The 17,935-nt window shown below is 41.8% G+C and overlaps 1 protein-coding gene across 2 annotated transcripts in view; it reads right to left on the bottom strand.

Moving 5' to 3' along the window:
- Positions 1-7,364: 7,364 nt before the first annotated feature.
- The window catches only part of Ptpn9 (protein tyrosine phosphatase non-receptor type 9), an 86,938-nt gene continuing 76,367 nt past the window's right edge, over positions 7,365-17,935 (bottom strand). For both annotated transcript variants that reach the window (XM_078049244.1, XM_005316821.5), the window contains 4 exons: positions 12,680-12,758; positions 10,622-10,772; positions 10,015-10,222; positions 7,365-9,218 (listed from right to left, as the gene is read on the bottom strand). In XM_078049244.1, the coding sequence (XP_077905370.1) occupies positions 9,004-9,218; positions 10,015-10,222; positions 10,622-10,772; positions 12,680-12,758 (653 nt within the window). In that variant the 3' untranslated portion in view covers positions 7,365-9,003. The remainder of the gene's footprint in view (positions 9,219-10,014; positions 10,223-10,621; positions 10,773-12,679; positions 12,759-17,935) is intronic.

The following is a 17,935-nucleotide window of genomic DNA, read 5'->3' as shown; positions in this document are numbered from 1 at the left end:
CAGTTTCCCTGTGAAATGGGGGTGGAAATTGGAGTAAAACATTGGCTCTATGGACCCTTCCCTCCTTCAGAGTCCATGTGGGAAGCTTGCCTCAAAGGAGAGAAAGCAAGTGAGAAGTGCTAATTTGAGGAGAGTAGTAGGTCATCCCAGCTGGAGTTGGGAGACTGGAATGTGAGTAGTAGCTTGGTGGGATCACTGAGGGAAAGGGTATGGAGGAGAAAGACCAGGAGATAAGCACTACGTATTCAGTGGGAGGCCACCAGAGCCATGGAAGTAGAGGTCCATCCTCCTTAGGGTGAAGGTCAGTCACAATTTCCTTTATCAAGACAGAGTTCCCTGAAATTTGGATCCCTACTTCAGATTCCTGCTCTGTTTCTCAAGGGACTCTGCCTTAGGTAAAGGCACAATAGATGCTGTGTTAATGTGATAAGAGGCAGAGCAGGGAGGCAGAAAAAACACTGTCTGGTTGCTTTTTTGCAGGGCTGGGGATTTGAACCCAGGACCTCATGAATACTAAGTTAGTGCTCTAGCACTGGGTCACACTCCCAACCCGAAGAACACTAGTCTGGATGTTGGGTCCCTGGTTGTCATTTAGTCCCTTATCTGTGAATTAGCCTCCTCTTGTGTATAAGGGGATAACATAGAAATCCTTGCCATTATGAGGATCAAATGTGATAAAATGTACTCTATCATCTGATGATATTCTATGCTTCTGTGAAGGCCAAAGACCCAAGCATTTGGCTATGACCTTGGGCAACAAGTGGTGTGCTATAGATGAAGTTATATGTAGAGGATTTGAAACCCAGTTCCCCCAACTCAGAAAATCAGACTTTGCTGACCCCCCCCCAACCCCCTCCACATTGAGCTGCTCCAAGACAGCCATTCTGTCTCACTTCCGGGCCCCCAGGGCTCATAGCAGTCAAGCACAGGAGGCCTTTGGAAGAGGTCCAGTGATTGTTTCTGGCTAACGCTGATATCTGCACAGCACAACCAAGTCCCAGACTTTTGGGGAAGTGAATCTGGTTTGTGAACATTGTCCCTGGCTGCACTGAGGGTTGCACCCATCTTCCCTCCCTCCCCACTATACCACTGAGAACAAAACTGAATGGATCTGAGGATCCATGGAGAAACCACATGGAAGTTCTGATTCCCAGGCCTCTTGTGTGTGAAATTTCCCATAGGATTTATGAGTTAGAGGCTATTATCATTATTTATAGATAAGCAAACTCAGGCTGTGAGTAGAATGACTTGCCCATGTCAAGTCAACCAAGGTAAAATCTATCTGGATCCAAATCGTGAGTTGCGTCCACTTCCCCATAGCTGTCTCCATACATACTCAGGCTAGTGATCCATGTTGTGGCCTTGAGAAATACCTTACCTCCCCTCCTGCTCCACACTCCTAACCTCTCTAACTCCAAGAGCAATTTGTCCCCAACTTATTCTAGATAATCTTTGACCCCTTCCAAAAAATTATCCTCAAAGCAGCAAGATTTGTCTCCTAACCACATACATGACCTCAACTCATTACACATGAAATCCAAACTATCACACCCCTTAGTCTCTCACATGCATCATACATGCACTTCCTCACTCTTAAAAAGGACTCATTCACAGTTTTTTAAGGTACTCATGGTAGGTAGTAATTAAGATATTTAGGCCAGGTACGGTGGCACATGCCTCTAATCCGAGTGACTCAGAGGCTGAGGCAGGAAGACAGCAAGTTCAATGCCAGCCTCAGCAACTTAGACCCTAACCAACTTAGTGAGACCCTGTCTCAAAAAGGACTGGTAATATAAATCAGTGGTTAAATGCCCGTGGGGTCAATCCCCTCCATACCGAAATAAATAAATAAAAGCCCTGGAGCAGGCCTAAAAGACCAAACAATTCTACTATGTGAATTAACTCCATCTCTCTCGAAATCTGCTGGCTTAGGTTGTATATATTCTATTTCTGATTTCTGGGGAGCCTTGGGAACTAGGAATATTTTAATAGATTTAAAGACTACTACTCCTTACTCCCTTGAAATGTCTTCCCCTCGCTGAGAATTTAGTTTACCTCTGTGTCTAAACTGGGAAACTACATATAATAGTATATTCCCGAATTTATCAGGCTTTATGTGATCCTCCTGCCTCAGCCTCCTGAGCTGCTGGGATTACAGGAGTGTGCCACTGCTTCCAGCTGGTGACCTTTTTCTTCCTTTTTTAAGGCTGCAGGTTCTTTGTTCAAAATCTTATTTAGGAAATTGGGCTGGGGATATAGCTCAGTTGGTAGAGTGCTTGCCTTACATGCACAAGGCCCTGGGTTCAATCCCCAGCACAAACAAACAAACAAAATCTTATTCAGGAAATAAAGGTAGGCCTTGTTTTAGTGAGTTGAGTGAGCAGCATAAGCACTGAGATTTCTACACCTTCACGTCAAATTCGTGCCTCCTCTCTGATAGCCCTGCCAAGTAGAGACCTCTAGTCAATCCACATTTTTGAATGCTGTTCATTCTAGCCAATTCCTACCTCTCAGCAGCTTATGATAATGCAGCCAGACCTTGTCCTCAGTTACCTCTGCCTGTTAGTGTCCTTCAGGAGCTTTTCTTCCTTGACCTGGAATCCCCTAAATGTTGGTGGCTTGGAAAAATCTATCCTTCTTACCTCTCATGCTTCACTGACCTCACCTATTCCCTAGATTCACCTACAAAAAAAAAAAAAAAAAAAGTCCTGCTGGGCACAGTGAGACATTCCTGTAATCCCAGCGACTCCAGAGACTGAGGCAGGATTGAAAATCAGGCCAGGCCTTGGCAACATCATTAGACACTTAGCAACTTATGAGATCCTATTTCAAAAAAAAAAAAAAAAAGACTGGGACATAGCTCAGAGACAGAACACCCCTGGGTTTGATCCCCAGTACCAAAAATTAAAAATAAAACTAAGTCCCAATTTGACATAGGTAGCTAGTTATGTACCCCAAACATCAGACTCTATATAATATACTTTCACTGGTTGCTTGCCACAAAAATGGTGTTTGGTCTTTACTTTTATAATTTTGGGTACAGGGGATTGAACACAGGGGCACTGAGCTACATACATTTTTTTGTTGTTGTTTTTTGAGATAGGTTCAAAATTGCTCAGGCTGGCCTTGAACTTCTGATCTTTCTGCATAAGCCTCCAAAATCATTGAGAATAGAGTGTGCACCACCACACCTGGCTGTAAAAGAGTTTATTAAAAGTCAAGGAAGGGGCTGGGATGGTGGCTCAGTGATAGAGTGCTTGCCTAGCATGTGTGAGGCACTGGGTTCAATTCTCAGCACCACATAAAAATAAATAAAGGTCCATCAATAACTAATAAAATACTTAAAAAAAAAAAGTCAAGGAAGGACAAGAATGGTGGTGCATGCTGTAATACCAGAGATGCCAGAGGCTGAGGCAGGAGAGTCACAAATTCAATGCCAACCTCTGCGATTTAGCAAGACCCTGTCTCAAAAAGAGCATAGGGGTAACCCCTGGGTTCAACTCCCAGTACTAGGAAGCAAAAAAAAAAAAAAAAAAAATTAAAAAGTCAAGGAAGAAAGCCAAGTATGATAGTACACATACATAGTCCCAGCTTCTCCAGAGCCTGAGGCAGGAGGATCACTTGAGTCCAGGAGTCAGATATCTGACTATGCATTTTGCAAAACCCATAGAATTGTAAACAAAAACATCACAGTGATGCAAGATATTACTTAAAGGGGCAACTGGTTGTGGGGAGAGTAAGTACATGGGAACCCTGTTATTTTCTATGAGCCTAAAATTGCTCTAATAATCTATCAATTAAAAATAATAAAATTACAGACACATTGAGTGCATACCTCCATTTCCACTAGTTTTTTTTTTTCTTTTTGTACCAGGGATTGAACCCAGGGTGCTTAACCACTGAGTCACATACCCAGCCCTTTTTATTTTTGAATTTGAGCCCAGGCAACATAATGAGATCCCATCTCAAAAAAAAAAAAAAAAAAAAAAAGACAAAATAAAACAATGATCGCACAAGATGACTCCACCCCTTAGCTCTGCTGTGCATCTGGCCAGCCTTGAGATTACTTAGGACAAGTTGCTAGATTCTGATGCAGGGAAATAGTAGAGGGAAATGAGCTGTGCTAGACCTGTGGTGACTACCTTCTCTCTACATCTCCCTGTCTTGCTTTCCTAATTTAATTATCTTAGTTCTAACAGCTAAGAGGAACATATTACACAAAATGTTGAAAAGGCACCACAGTTCCTAGCCCTTATACAACACTCCCTAGTTAGGATTCTAGTGTACTTAGCTATGCCCCCCACAGGGCCTGAAAAAATGTGGGGTTTTCACACTGCTGTATGTCAGATTGAAAAGACCTGTCTTCTCTGTAGTCAATTAAGAGCAGCAGTATAGTCCCAAATACTTGATATTCACAAGTGTTGTGTGATTGTTAACGATGGGGCAGATAGCACCCAAGTTGGTGGGAGCATTAATTCCTGCCCTTGGTAAGCTAACAATAGCCCATGAGAAGTGACCAAAGCCTGAGACAAATCTAAGACATAGGTGAGACACTCTGGGACCCTTGATTAGTTCATTCCTTGGCTTTCAAATACCCTGTCTGACCCATAAGAAGCAACAGAAAAACCATAAATGCTTAGGGGCTAGTCTTAGAGATTACAGAAGAGACCTAGCCTATTTTCTATTTAAGTTGGGGGCAAAAGGGAAGAGAATTGAGGGAATATAAAGAAGTGACAACTTCAAAATGGGGATTTGGAAAGCAAGCTAAAACAGGAGAGTGCAAGTGGGAGCTGATTCATCGAAAGGGAGGGCCTGATAGTTCTTCCATGGGTATTTGCTATATCTCACAAAGAACTAGTCCCCTAATAGGACCATCCAGTGCAGCCCCCTTCTTTGTTAGAGAGAAGCTAGGACACTAGGACTTGGCTGGGTTGAGTGGTTAAGACTCAAAGCCACAGAAAAGTTGTCACTCTAGGAAGACTTTTCTCCCTAGCTTGTGTGTCTCAGCTCATCACTTTTCAGTTCTTCAACTTGTAACAAGAGTTTCTCTATGTGTTTCTGGTTGTCTCTAAAGATGGGAAGCATCCTTTGAGGACAGAAACCACGTGTCCATAAGACCATGATGCTAAATAGTCCAGTCCCCCAAGAAAAAGTCCTGTTCATGTCACTTGCCTGCATATTGTCACATAAAGACTGACAATGGTGAGCCTCCTAGGCTTAAAATACTGGGACATCCTTCATCTTAGTAGTTCCATCCTTTTTAAGAGGGAAGGGCAGGATGAAGACAGCAATACAAAAAGAGAGGATAGTGGGAATCTCTCTTGTGCTTAAAGAATTAAAAACCATGAGAATGTTAAAATAAGTCAGAATTTAGTCAGAATAAGTCAGGAAAACAAACAACAAATCAGAAGTTTACTTGTCTCCTCTGAACATTTTTCTCATGCTTTGTTCACTAAGTCACCTGTATGAGAACCTTGACTTCCTGAACAGATTCTAGGGTTCCAGTGGCTTCTCCTTCCTTCACCTTCTTTAGTGCCTCCTAGCATAAATAGATTCAAGCTGGCAAAAGCTATAGCGAGGGGTGTTGGTGTGCATCTATAGTTCCAGTTATCTGGCAACATAGCAAGACACTGACTTTAAAAAAAAAAAAAAAAAAAGACAGTTGGATATAATTGTTGCATGCCTGTAATACCTGTACTCAAGAAGTGAGGCAGGAAGATCTGAAGTTGGAGACCAGCCTTGGCAAGTCAAGGACACCCTTTGTCCAAATAAAATTTTCAAAGGTGAGGTGGCTGAGGGTGTAGCTCTGTGGTAGGGCACTTGCCTAGCATATGTAAGGCCCAGGATCACAAACAAAACAAACAAAAATCTCACTACAAATAAAAAATGGGAGTGACAGGGACACTACTGAACTCTTTTTTTCAGGATTTTACTGAACATTCTAGTAGACATCAATTGGCTAATACTCCAGAGCCAGGGAATGTGAACTAAGTCAGCTGTTCCCAAACCTGGATCATTCTGTCACTCAAACCATCTACTGGGTAAGCCCAGGAATCAGCAATGAGGAACTGAATTTATAGAGCAGCTGGATTATAGCCTCTTCAAACAAATGATAGTTTGAGATTACCCGCTCCAAACTTTTTATCATTAATGCTGTTTCATATATATTCTACCAATTCTGCGTATTCCCCTTTGTAACAGATTTCAAAGAACCTATGTTCACTTCTTACACTAGCTTGCCCCCCCCAAAATGGACGCTCACCAATAAAAAAATAAGTATATATATTTAAAAAAAAAAAGATTAGAGGCTCATCCAGGGCAATAACTGGTTTAATCTGCTCTATTCTTTTAACTCTTGATTAAAGTAAGAAAATCAAGAAAAATTTGTTGGTAGATCAGGAGAAGGATTCTTTGAAGGCACCTAGAGGAATAGGTACTTGGGAGTACAGCTTCTTAACTATAACCAATTAATTTTCCTGTTTCAACTCTTTTGTCAATACGTACTTCAAATGGTTGTGGAGAGCAGAATATCTAGAAAGTACTCTGAATAGTACCTGGAATGGAGTAAGCAACCTGTAAATGTTTGTGGTTATTATGATTATTATCATTATTACTCTAGTATTTGCACTCTCTAGGCTAGAACTGCCCGACTTGGTATGTTGTCACTGTCCAACAGGAAGTAGCTACAAGATATGGAAGAGTTCCTACAGGGACAAAACTTCTAGTTCCATTCTGAGGTAGGTGCAATGCAAATGACTCCAGATTTTTCCACAAAGACCAGTTTTCCTGGGAGAATAACCCTTTTGGTATTCTGCAAATAAAGAACATGCCAAGAGTTCTTGTCTGGGAGACAACAACCCTGTCATCCTTCTAACCCACTATAAGGAGGATGGGTACAAGATTATCTACCTAGATTTTAAGAATTGCTTATATTCTGAAAGGAGAGCTTCTCTGACACAGTGGAAAGACCAAAGTCTTTGTAAAGCAGAACAACTTGAGCTCTAGTTCTAGAGCAAATCACTGTTTCCCTCTGGACCTCACCTTCTTCATTTATACAGAAATAGGAGAGGGGTGGATAGCAGAAGGGAGGGAGGATAATATCTCACTGGAAAGCTGTAAAGTTTCAGTCAGGTCATGGGGGACAAAGCATTTAACACTGAGCTTAGCACACAGCAAGCACTCAATTGGTGCTAGTCCCTTTGCCTAAAGCTAAAGTGTTAGCCTAAAGACAGGTGGGTGGTTGTCAGAATTGAGTCTCAGATACTGAAGTCTTGGGTATCTGGCTACCTCCCCATCCATCCCAGACCAGTTCCTGGATCCCCTCCTCACCTTCCCAGCCCACTAAATTGATGAAGCTAAAAGGGTTTGATCATGTTGGTATATTTATATGTAAATACAAAACTGTATCACTGAAGATATTGAATATGAACATTACAATTATTTTCTGAATCTGACTCAGTTCATTGATGTTAAATACAAAATGAAATGATTGTAAAAAATAAGAATATACACATTCAAAGAGCTTATTACAGTATAAAATTATTGAGGTTTGAACAGCTGCCAACCTCATCTTCTGTAATGGGGGACGAAGGTTTGGAGGTTCCAGGGTGTTCTTGGGAATGTAGAATGTTGGGGGCTCTTGATTCCATCCCTGGCACATCAGGTTGCGTAGGCTAGGAGCAGGCAGGAACAGGTTGGGTAGGAAGGATTTGACTGATTGCAAGGGACCATCTCACCCAGCCAGGGGTTAAGCTTTTTATTGGCACAGGACCCACCCAATTTGAGCTCTAGGGTCTGGCAAGCTAGCAGGCATGGAGAGATGAGCATCTCAGTAGATAGGGCCACGTTGTATAAGAAAAGGAACCTTCAAACAAAAGAAAAAGGGACCCAAACTTGTTTTCCCAAGAAGGGATTCTCACAGATTCCTCTCTCACACACTGGGCTCCCTTTTTTTCCTCGTAGGCTTCGTACCGATTGCTTTTGGCTCTGAATGCTAAGTGAATTCATTTTTACCTGCGGTCCTCCACTTGGGGGGGTGAAAGAAAAGACAGGGTCTGGAATCACAGTGGAGGTCTGTTCTCAAAGTCATCAAAGTAAACAGCAAAACTGTTAGATAAGAACAATTCATGCTGAATTAAATCAGTGTCACCATAAACCAGTATTCTTGGCTCCAACAGGCAGAACCCAAAAGGAAAGAAGTCATTATTTAAGGATTAGGGCCTATGGAAGGAGAAGGGAGGAGATGTGTGTATGTCCTCTTCCATCACTCTGATGTCTGACAACAGGAGCCATGATCCCCAACCCCTGATAGTCCAGGATAAACAGTAAGGTCTAAGAAGCAAGGCGTTCTGAACCATAACACAGAGCCCCAGAAATGTCTACAAAGAGTATCTGTGTATATATGTATTTATAGGATATGACCATATTATCACATACAATATATATTATATACACACATACATATGGACCCATACACATAAGTGCACATATGCACAGGCGCACACACACAGAATGACAAAAAGGACTGGAATATATGCCCTATGTATAAACGTGCTTGGCACTCGGGACAATCTCTAGATTATGTAACTTGGTCAAGCTCTCTGAGCACAAACCTCCCCATCAAATCCTAGCAAAGGGAAGGAGTGGAAGAGAGGAGACCTCCAGAAAAAGAATGGCATTGGGAAAGGGGGAGGGAGTTTCCTTCCCCACTTACCTCAGGGCCCCTGGCAAAAATCAATAGCCACAATTTGGTTTTAATAAGGCACAGTTTGATAGCAGGTGCTAAGAATTAAGAACACATTGTTGTTGGCCCTTTCTAGTGGCAATTTCACCACATCTATCTAGCCAAAAGGAAAGGCTGCCTTGCGTGCAACACGTGCGCCAGGAGACACAAGAAAGAGGTTGATCCATGGCTTCAGCATAACTGATGGCAACCTATAGGCTCAGCGGTGTCCACGGTAGTTGAAGGAAGGCTGGCCAGCAGGAAGAAGACTTTTAGGACAGTTACTGCCCCTCCATGGCCAGTAGACTGTGGCCAGAGGGCACCATTCCCTCCTTCTCTGCAAACTCCAGGATGGCTTTGTAGCAAAAATAGTACTGCTCAGGGGTCTGGATGCTGAAGGCCCTCTGGGTCCTCATGCGTGATACTGTCTGGAATACATTAAGGGTGCCAAGCTCCTCCAGCTGTGCCAGGCAGATGTCCAGCGAGCAGAAGGTACCTGAAGAAAGAAAGAAAAGGTCATGTTTGGCTTACCTCCCTTATCTCCCTCCCTTCACTAAATAACCCAGGCAGGATTGGATGAGTGAAATCAAACGCAAGATGCCTCTTGGCAGGAGGCCAGATATCCTCAGGCCGGAGGACTCAGGAAGGAGGTCACAGAGTACTGAAGGCCAGAGAAAAGCAAAAGCCTCCTGTCTCTCAGAACACGCATGGGGTCAACAGGATAAGTAAGGTAGGTAACAAAGAGGAATGTATCTTCAATCTAGGACAGAGTGACAGTACTCCCACACCCAATTTCCAGACACTCTGTATCTTCTCCACAGAGGCCTAACACAAATCTATCCTTCATAACTTTCTCCCAAAGGGACCTGTGAACTAGAAAGGCCAGGAGTTCTTGCTGTGTACATTCCCTTAAGGCAAAAGCTACTACCTGACTTCCAGACAACAGAATCCAACACAGGGTGGAAACCCAGCTGGAAAAAGGGAATGTGAAGGAAGCAGCAACTCAGCTAAGCTCTCTGGAACACCCAGAGTGATGAAGATAAAGCGTCAGGGTCAGAAGATAACCATGGCAATGGAAAGTATAAAACTTCAATCCCTAGTGGGCTTGGTTTATAAAGTATACATTGTGGCCAGCACCTAGCATTAGGGATAACCAAAAGGATATTAAAGAGCAATTTTCATAGCAATTTACCACCAAATGAGTTCTTTATTGCAATCACAAATGTGGTTGAACAGCTTTGTTCTTCTCCCAACACCTCGGGATATACCAAGCGGTGCATTAAGTATATTACCTGTCCTGCCAATGCCTGCACTGCAGTGTACCACAATGGGTGGCTCAGGACACTGTCCTTTGGAGCGTGCTCCCATACTGCTGACAGCAAGGCTCTGCTGGCTTCTGACCACTCTCAAGAAGTCAATGAGAGAAGCTGCTGAAGAAGGGACACCATAATCTGGCCAGCTCAGAAACTGGAAGTGGGTCACCTGGCGTTTCTGCCGCTCCTTAGATGAAAAAATGATGCAAAAGTTAAGGAGGTAATTTCTATCTGCCCCTGACTACCTTGGATTTTGTTAGATTCTCAACACTCTGCCAAGGGCTCCCTTCTACCACAATTGCTTCTCTACTGCAAATCTAAAGGAAGGATTAAATGTTTGGAAAGGGTAGAATTGCTGCATTGCAGGATCCACTTTTCTTATCCTGAAAGTTTTACTCTTTGTAACACCACTGTTATGTTGAAATAATATTACTATATTGGCTCTGAGTTGAATATTCTCATTTTGTACCCAGATAAACAGCAGCATATAACCTGCCTGGAACTTTATCCATTACCTCTAGAAATTTTCTTTACAGAAAGAGTTCTATCCCCAGCTTCAAAGGAATAAAGAGAAACCCGGATTTACCTCTGTGTTGTGAATTTCTAGTGTTGTTTTCTTATAATGGTTCATGTTCTCCACACCTAGATTGGTCACCGTGAGGAAGCCAAATCGAATCCGAGAGTCTTTTTCTAAAGGCCAGTACTGGCCACACTTTCTTCTGCCGCCTTCCTCAAAGCTGAACACACAGAGAGCAAGGTAAACTTCCATCCTTCCTCTTCAAAGCAATAAGCCCACTCCCCCAATGACCTATTGTGCCCATAGACAGAAATGTCATGTCCTGCTTTGCCTCTAACTTACACATTGATTCTTAGCAGAAAATAAAAACCTCTTAATTTTAAGCAGATGTAAAAGCAGGTAAAGTTTCTACATGTGCTCATTTAGCAGACACTTTTTGTGCACTTAATGTTTCATTTGGTGTCTTTTCTAATACTTTTTGGTACATCTCACATATCTGGGATAAACTCTAGTACACAAAGAGACAGCAGAGAAATATGGTGGGTCAGACAGAACTCTCTGGCCTATTACCTTAGCCACTGTTTATTTATTCTTCTCCAATTAAGACCCCTGCCTAACAAAGGAGTGAGAAAGACATAGGTCTTGGATGCTAGAGGCAGGTTTATGAAAAGGCATTAAATCCACATTATCATTATTCAATGGTCCTAAATTACTCCAAGGTGAGACTTCTCCCACTATTACCTCTCCAAACAGAAGCAGCTGTAACAGTGCCTTCAAGAAGGCAACTGAGCAAACATTTCCTTCCTCCTCATCTGAAATAGGTTATAATTATCATAATGGCAATGATAATATTAATTAAGTTAATTCTTTAAATTTGGCAGATTTGCACACAAAAATTTCAAAAACCTTCCTTTATTTCGAGCTTCCTGCTTGACCCACTGTTTTACCTCCTTTTTTTCTCTTCCCCCACAGGTGGAAATATGGATGAGCAAGAAAATGGTCAAAAGTAGCTGAAGTACACACACAAGTAATCCTGGTGATTCAAGAGGCTGAGAGGCAGGAGGATTGCAAATTTGAGACTAGCCTCAACAACTTAGCAACACTCTGTCAAAGAGCTGAGGCTGTAGCTCAGTGATAAAGCAATGCTGGTTTCAATCCCTTATAATATGCATGCATACACACACACACACACACACACACACACACACACACGAAATGGACAGCAAAAGGGAACCGATTTAGTACCCAGGAAGACAGAGCCTATCTGGAAACGGGTCAGATTCAAGATGAATTGTCCTTTAGTGGACAAGGCCAGGACCTCAGAGGCTATCACAGGCCCAGAGTCATAAGAGCTATGTATTATAAGCATTAAAAAGTAAGATCTCTGGGCTGGGGCTGTGCCTCAGAGGTAGCTCGCCTAGCACATGTGAGACCCTGGGTTCAATCTTCAGCACCACATAAAAACTATCTATCTAACTCTACCATAACCTGATTTGTTAACTCTACATCAGTTAAGAAAAAGCTAAGGTAACTAACTCTTATTTGGTATTTTGTTGTTTTGTTTTGAGTGTTTATGTGCATGCACATGTGTTGTGCTGGGAATCAAACCCAGGGCCTTCCATATGCTAGGCAAACACTCTACCACTGAGCTACATTCCCCAGCCCCAAGTATTGCTAACTCTTTGCCATCACACTCCAACACTTCAGTTTCTAGGAGCTAAACTTCCTTTTCTTTTTAAATGTTTTTTTAAATTGTCAATGGACCTTTATTTTGTCAATTTATTTGTTATGGTGCTGAGAACCGAATCCAATACCTCACACATGCTAGACAAGTGCTATACCACTGAGCCACAACCCCAGCCCCTAAACTTCCTGCTTTTTTTTTTAAGAGAGAGAGAGAAAGGGAGAATTTTAATATTTATTTTTTAGTTTTTGGCGGACACAACATCTTTTTTTTTTTTTTTTTTTGTATGTGGTGCTAAGGATCGAACCCAGCGCCGCACGCATGCCAGGCAAGCACGCTACTGCTTGAGCCACATCCCCAGCCCCTAAACTTTCTTCTTAAATCACCCATGCTTGGAGTCTGGGTGAGGGTAGAGAGCTTTAGGAAAAAGAAGATGAACTCACCGGGTGGTCATGACAATCACCAAGACTTTTTGCTCCCAAACCATAAGCCAGAAATCACGATAAGTATTCTCCAGAGGGCCTAGAATACAAGAAGATGAGGAACATGATCCTGGGAAGCACTATATTCCTTCACAAGTTCTTTTGCTTTTCTTCCAAATAGAACTCCAAAACACATATGTTAGCTCCCTGCTCTTGCTCCATACTTGCTATTCAGTGTGGTCCTTCAAACAACACCAGCAGTGTGTGGGAAAATGTTACAAATGCAGAATATGCTGGGAACAGTGGTACTCACAGTGATCCCAGCAGCACTGGAGGCTGAGGCAGGAGGATCACAAGTTCAAAGCCAGCTTCAGCAACTTAGCGAGGCCCTAAGCAACTTACTGAGACCTTGCCTCAAAAAATAAAAAGGGCTGGTGATGCATCTCAGTGGTTAAGCACCCCTGGATTCAATCCCTGGTACAAAAAAAAAAAAAAAAAAAAAAGGAAGGAAGAAAATAAATGCAGAATGTGCACATTAGCAAAATGTTTGGATAAGATGTACACAGGTACTGTGTGGAAGCAATGTTAGATACCTTTCAGTGCCTTAGCCATCAGAGCTTCAGCCGTCATCACCACCAGGATGACAGTCCCACCTGGGTATATGTCTCTGGCTCTTTCCATCTCACCTAAGCTTGGTGACTTTATAACATAAGCTTTATAGCCTTATAATAACTGGCTGCTTAAGAAGCCATTCTCAGCGCTGGGGATATAGCTCAGCTGGTAGAGTGCTTGCCTTGCATGCACAAGGCCCTGGGTTCAATCTCCAGCACCATGACAAAAAAAAAAAAAAGCAAGCCATTCTCCTGTGCTCCCTGATCTCTCAGATTCCCTTATGTTTTCAACGGTCTCTTTCAAAATTAGTATTATCTTCCAACACTTTCATTTCTATTAACAATTCTATCATCCTTAAAGGATTCAGTCATAAAAAGCTGAAGTCAAATCTGACTTATCCATTGCCTTCATCTCGCAGAAGCAGTTATCAAATCCTAGATTTCTGTGTTTAAAGTATTTTGGCTTTTATAGTTTTGCCCTCACCTTCCTCCTACTCTTCCTGACCAATTTTATGGCAATAAGGACCACATCTTTTTTTGTTTGAGTTAATGAAAACCATATAAGTTTACTTTTCTAAATAGGTCTCTTTCCATTCCAGTCTGTTCTGAATACCAGCAACAGTTTAATATTTCATAAAAATTGCTCTTATCACAATACAGACACACCATGGCACTTTTGCCTATATTCCTTTGCTCAAGCTGCCACCCTCATCTCCAATGCCATTCACTTACTATCCATTTTCAAGTATGGCTTCTAACTCAAAGCTTTCTCTGACTCCCACACTCCTTGAGGGCTTATTCTTCTCTGATCTATTTATTTACTTATTTTTAAATTGATTTAACCTAGAGCACTTTACAACTGAGATATATTCCCAGCCCTCTACATTTTTTATTTTGAGAAAGGGTCTCACCTTAAACTTGTGATCCTCCTGCCTTTGCCTCCAGAGTTGCTAAGATTACAGGCCATGTGCGACTGTACCCAACTACTTTTTATTTATTTATTGTATATATGTATTCACTTTTTATATTTATTTTTTAGTTATAGGTGAACACAATATCTTTATTTTTATGTGGTGCTGAGGATCAAACCCAGTGCCTCACACATGGTAGGCAAGCACTCTACCTCTGAGCCACAATCCCAGCCCATATGTACTCATTTTTATAAGATATAGTTTCACTAAACTTCCGAGGCTGGCATTGAACTTGAAATACTTCTGCCTCAGCCTCCCAATTGTTGGGATTATGGTTGTGTACCACTGTGTCTAGCTTCTAAATTCTTGATGGCACATTTGGGTCTAAACAGCATAAGCATTCAATTTATATGATCATACATTAGACATTTTATTTTGTGGTTAATTCATGCCTCAGTAATCATGGTCTTTAGAGCAAGGGCCATATTGTCAAGTTCTCCTTTCATAGTTAGAACCTTCTAGGGATGAATGCTCAGCAACTATCAAAGACACATGTGGAATACCAACTCCCTTCCAATTAAGAAAGTAACAAATAAAAAACTAAATTAAAAATAAAAAAGAAAGTAACAAACAGTTCAGGAGGGTTCCTTTTATGTTTCCAGTGTTTTTCTCTCTCTTTACTTTCAATATCAAGGGTTGATTTGGGCCAGGCACAGTAGCACAAACCTATAATCCCAGTAACTCTGGAAGGCTGAGGCAAGAGGATTGCAAGTTTGAGACCAGCCTAGGCAACTTATCAAGACCCTATTTCAAAAGAAAAAATAAAAAGGGCTGGGGATGTGCTCAGTGGGGGTAAACCCCTGAGTTCAATCCCCAGTACATAAATAAAAAAAGTAGCGGGAACAGGGGGGCCAGGGGGGGGGGGAGGAGGAAAATAAAGAAAGGAAGGAGCATTGATCAGCCTGAAAGTTCACTGGTTCCATTACAATTTAGTAAGCACTAACATGATATTAGAGTTCCATTACATCTTTGCAAAACTAGACACTGCCAAAAGCATGTGAGTTATTGGACATAAGCTTTATGTCCACGAAGAGAGGATTTAATTATAGCACATCCCAAATTTATACAATTGATAATGATGTCGTAAGGCTGGGTACAGTGTCAAAAACCTGTAATCCCAGCAAATCAGGAGCCTGAGGCAGGAAGATTGCGAGTTCAAGACCAGCCTCAGCAACTTGGTGAGGCTGTAAGCAATTTGCATGACCCGGTCTCAAATTAAAAAAAAAAAAAAGAAAGAAAGGAAGGGAAAAAAAGACATGGCTCAGTGGTTAAACACCCTGGGTTCAATCCCCAGTATAAAAAAAAAAGTATTTTTTTGCCACAAACAGGTGTTTATGATACCACTAGATTGGAAAAAAAATTACACGAAAAACTGAGCTGATGTGTAGAAAAAGCCAATTCTATCAAATATTATCTATATGTATGCATAGGAAAAGATATAGGAGGAGGTGTTGCAAGATGCTAACAGTATCTCTGAATCTTGGGATTGTAAGTGATTTTTACTATAGATTCCTAAGTGTTCTACAGTGGATATTCATTACCCTTGTATGCATGTCAAGAAGATAATAAGAAACCAGATGCTTTAGCCATGCCTGTAACCCCAGCTACTCAGGAAACTGAGGCAGGAGGATCACAAGTTCAAAGCCAGCTGGGCAACTTAGTGAGACACTGTCTCAAAATAAAATAAAAAGTGTTGGGGGTTAGCTCAGTGATAAAGCACTTGACTAGCAAGTGTAAGGCCCTGAATAAAAAGAAGAAAATGAGAGCACCTTTTTCACATTTCTGACTTCCAACCTCATCCACATCCCTTCCTATACCACATAGCTTTGCTGTTGTTGGTATAGCTGCAGTACTAGGGATGAAACCCAGGACCTCGCATATATTAGGCAAGTGCTCTATCACTAAGCTGCATCCCCCTCTCCTACACTTTATTTTCCAGTCAAATCATTGGCAGAACTGAGGTTAGAGCAGCCAGAGTACCTGGAAAACCAGACACCACACTCAGTGGGCATAAAGGGTCATAACTTCCTCGAAGGTATGAGAGAGATTTAAGAGGACAAAGTTATGCCAGGCATGGTAGCACAGACCTGTAATCCCAGTGGCTCAGGAGGCTGAGGCAGGAGGATTTCAAGTTCAAAGCTAGCCTCAGCAAAAGTGAGGTGCTAAGCAACTCAGTGAGACCCTATCTCTAAATAAAATACAAAATAGGGCTGGGGATGTGGCTCAGTAGTTAAGTTCCCCCGAGTTCAATCGCTGGTACCCCACCCCTACCAAAAAAAAAAAAAAAAAAAAAGAGGACAAAGTTATACTTCCCAGGTTAGACCCTCTCTCACTTTTGTTGGAGCTGGGGACTCACTCAGGGCCTGTACATACTAAGCACATGCTCTACCTCTAGGGTATATCCCTCCCCTGGTCTTTAGGTTAGGCCCTTTAATAGTGGACTTCTCTGAATAAATAAAGTTAGTGGTTTATACCAACATAGCTGAAACAATTCATTGAGTTTGTTTGCAAGGAAGCCTGAACCAAACAAACAGACAGGGATTCAAGTCCTGGTTCTGCCACTTACTAACTATATGATCCAAGGTCACCTAACCTTTTGGGCTTCAGTATGCTTGTGTATAAAATCTTTAAAAAATAAGTCTTCCTTGCAGAGTTTCTTTAATGATTAGACAGAGAGCATGAACATGATATAACAGGTGTTCTCAACAGATGTTATTATTAGTAGGAATATTATTATATTCTTTTTATAGAATAATCACACTACTAAATATAATAGTCAAAAAGGTTAGCCACACAATCAAACTAACCCTCTCAACATTCCAGGACCCATCTTCTGTCCTCATAGAATGCTGAAGCCTTCTAAAAGTGATCATTGCTTGACTCAAAAATATCAACTCTTTTTCTGTGCCCAAGTTATGCAGGGTAAGAGGCTCCAGTATATTCAAACATGCGTTCACCTGTAACCTACTGGCATGGCCAAGAAAGGTACTGCTGCTGGAGGTGGAATGGGTGTTAATACTGCTTTATAAGAGGCACTGAAGACTGATCCTCATCCATGGTGGCCTTGTATGTGGAATTAGTAAACCAAAAGCCTTGGACAAGAGCCAAGCCCATGTTTATGTGCTTTCATCCAATTAGGACTGAAGTCTGGGTGCAGTGGTGCACGCCTATAATCCCAGTGGCTCAGGAGGATGAGGCAGGAAGTATCTTGAGTTCAAAGCCAGCCTCAGCAACTTAGCAAAGCCCTAAGCAACTCAATGAGATCCTGTCTCTAAATAATTCAAAAAAGAGTTAAGGATGTAGCTCTGTGGTAGAACACCCCTGGGTCCAATCTCCAATACTGGGGGGTTGGGGAGGAATTCCCACATACCTAGAGGAGTATTTTCTCCTGCACAGGACCTTCTGAGTCAGTTTAAAGGATTCAACCCTTATGTAATTAGCAAATTTAGGCACGCCCCTCCTTCTAAACTTAGAGAAAGGAACATTCTGAGGTCCCCCAAAGCCAACCTTAAGGCTCAATATGCCCATCCACACCAAGGAAATCCTAAGTGAAGTCCCTATCTACTCTCAGGCAGACTACAGATCTTTTCTGATAGTTCTCAATTTTTAAGGTTCCAAAAGAACTCCTTTTGGGAACAGTCATCCTTTAAAAAAAAAAAAAAATCTGAAATTGTGACCATCAGATCAATTAACAA

The sequence above is a fragment of the Ictidomys tridecemlineatus genome, chromosome 5 (genome assembly GCF_052094955.1).
Source record: "Ictidomys tridecemlineatus isolate mIctTri1 chromosome 5, mIctTri1.hap1, whole genome shotgun sequence".
NCBI classification, from domain to species: domain Eukaryota; kingdom Metazoa; phylum Chordata; class Mammalia; order Rodentia; family Sciuridae; genus Ictidomys; species Ictidomys tridecemlineatus.
The sequence above is the reverse complement of the archived record's forward strand: the minus strand, read 5'-3'. Positions and strand labels throughout refer to the sequence as shown.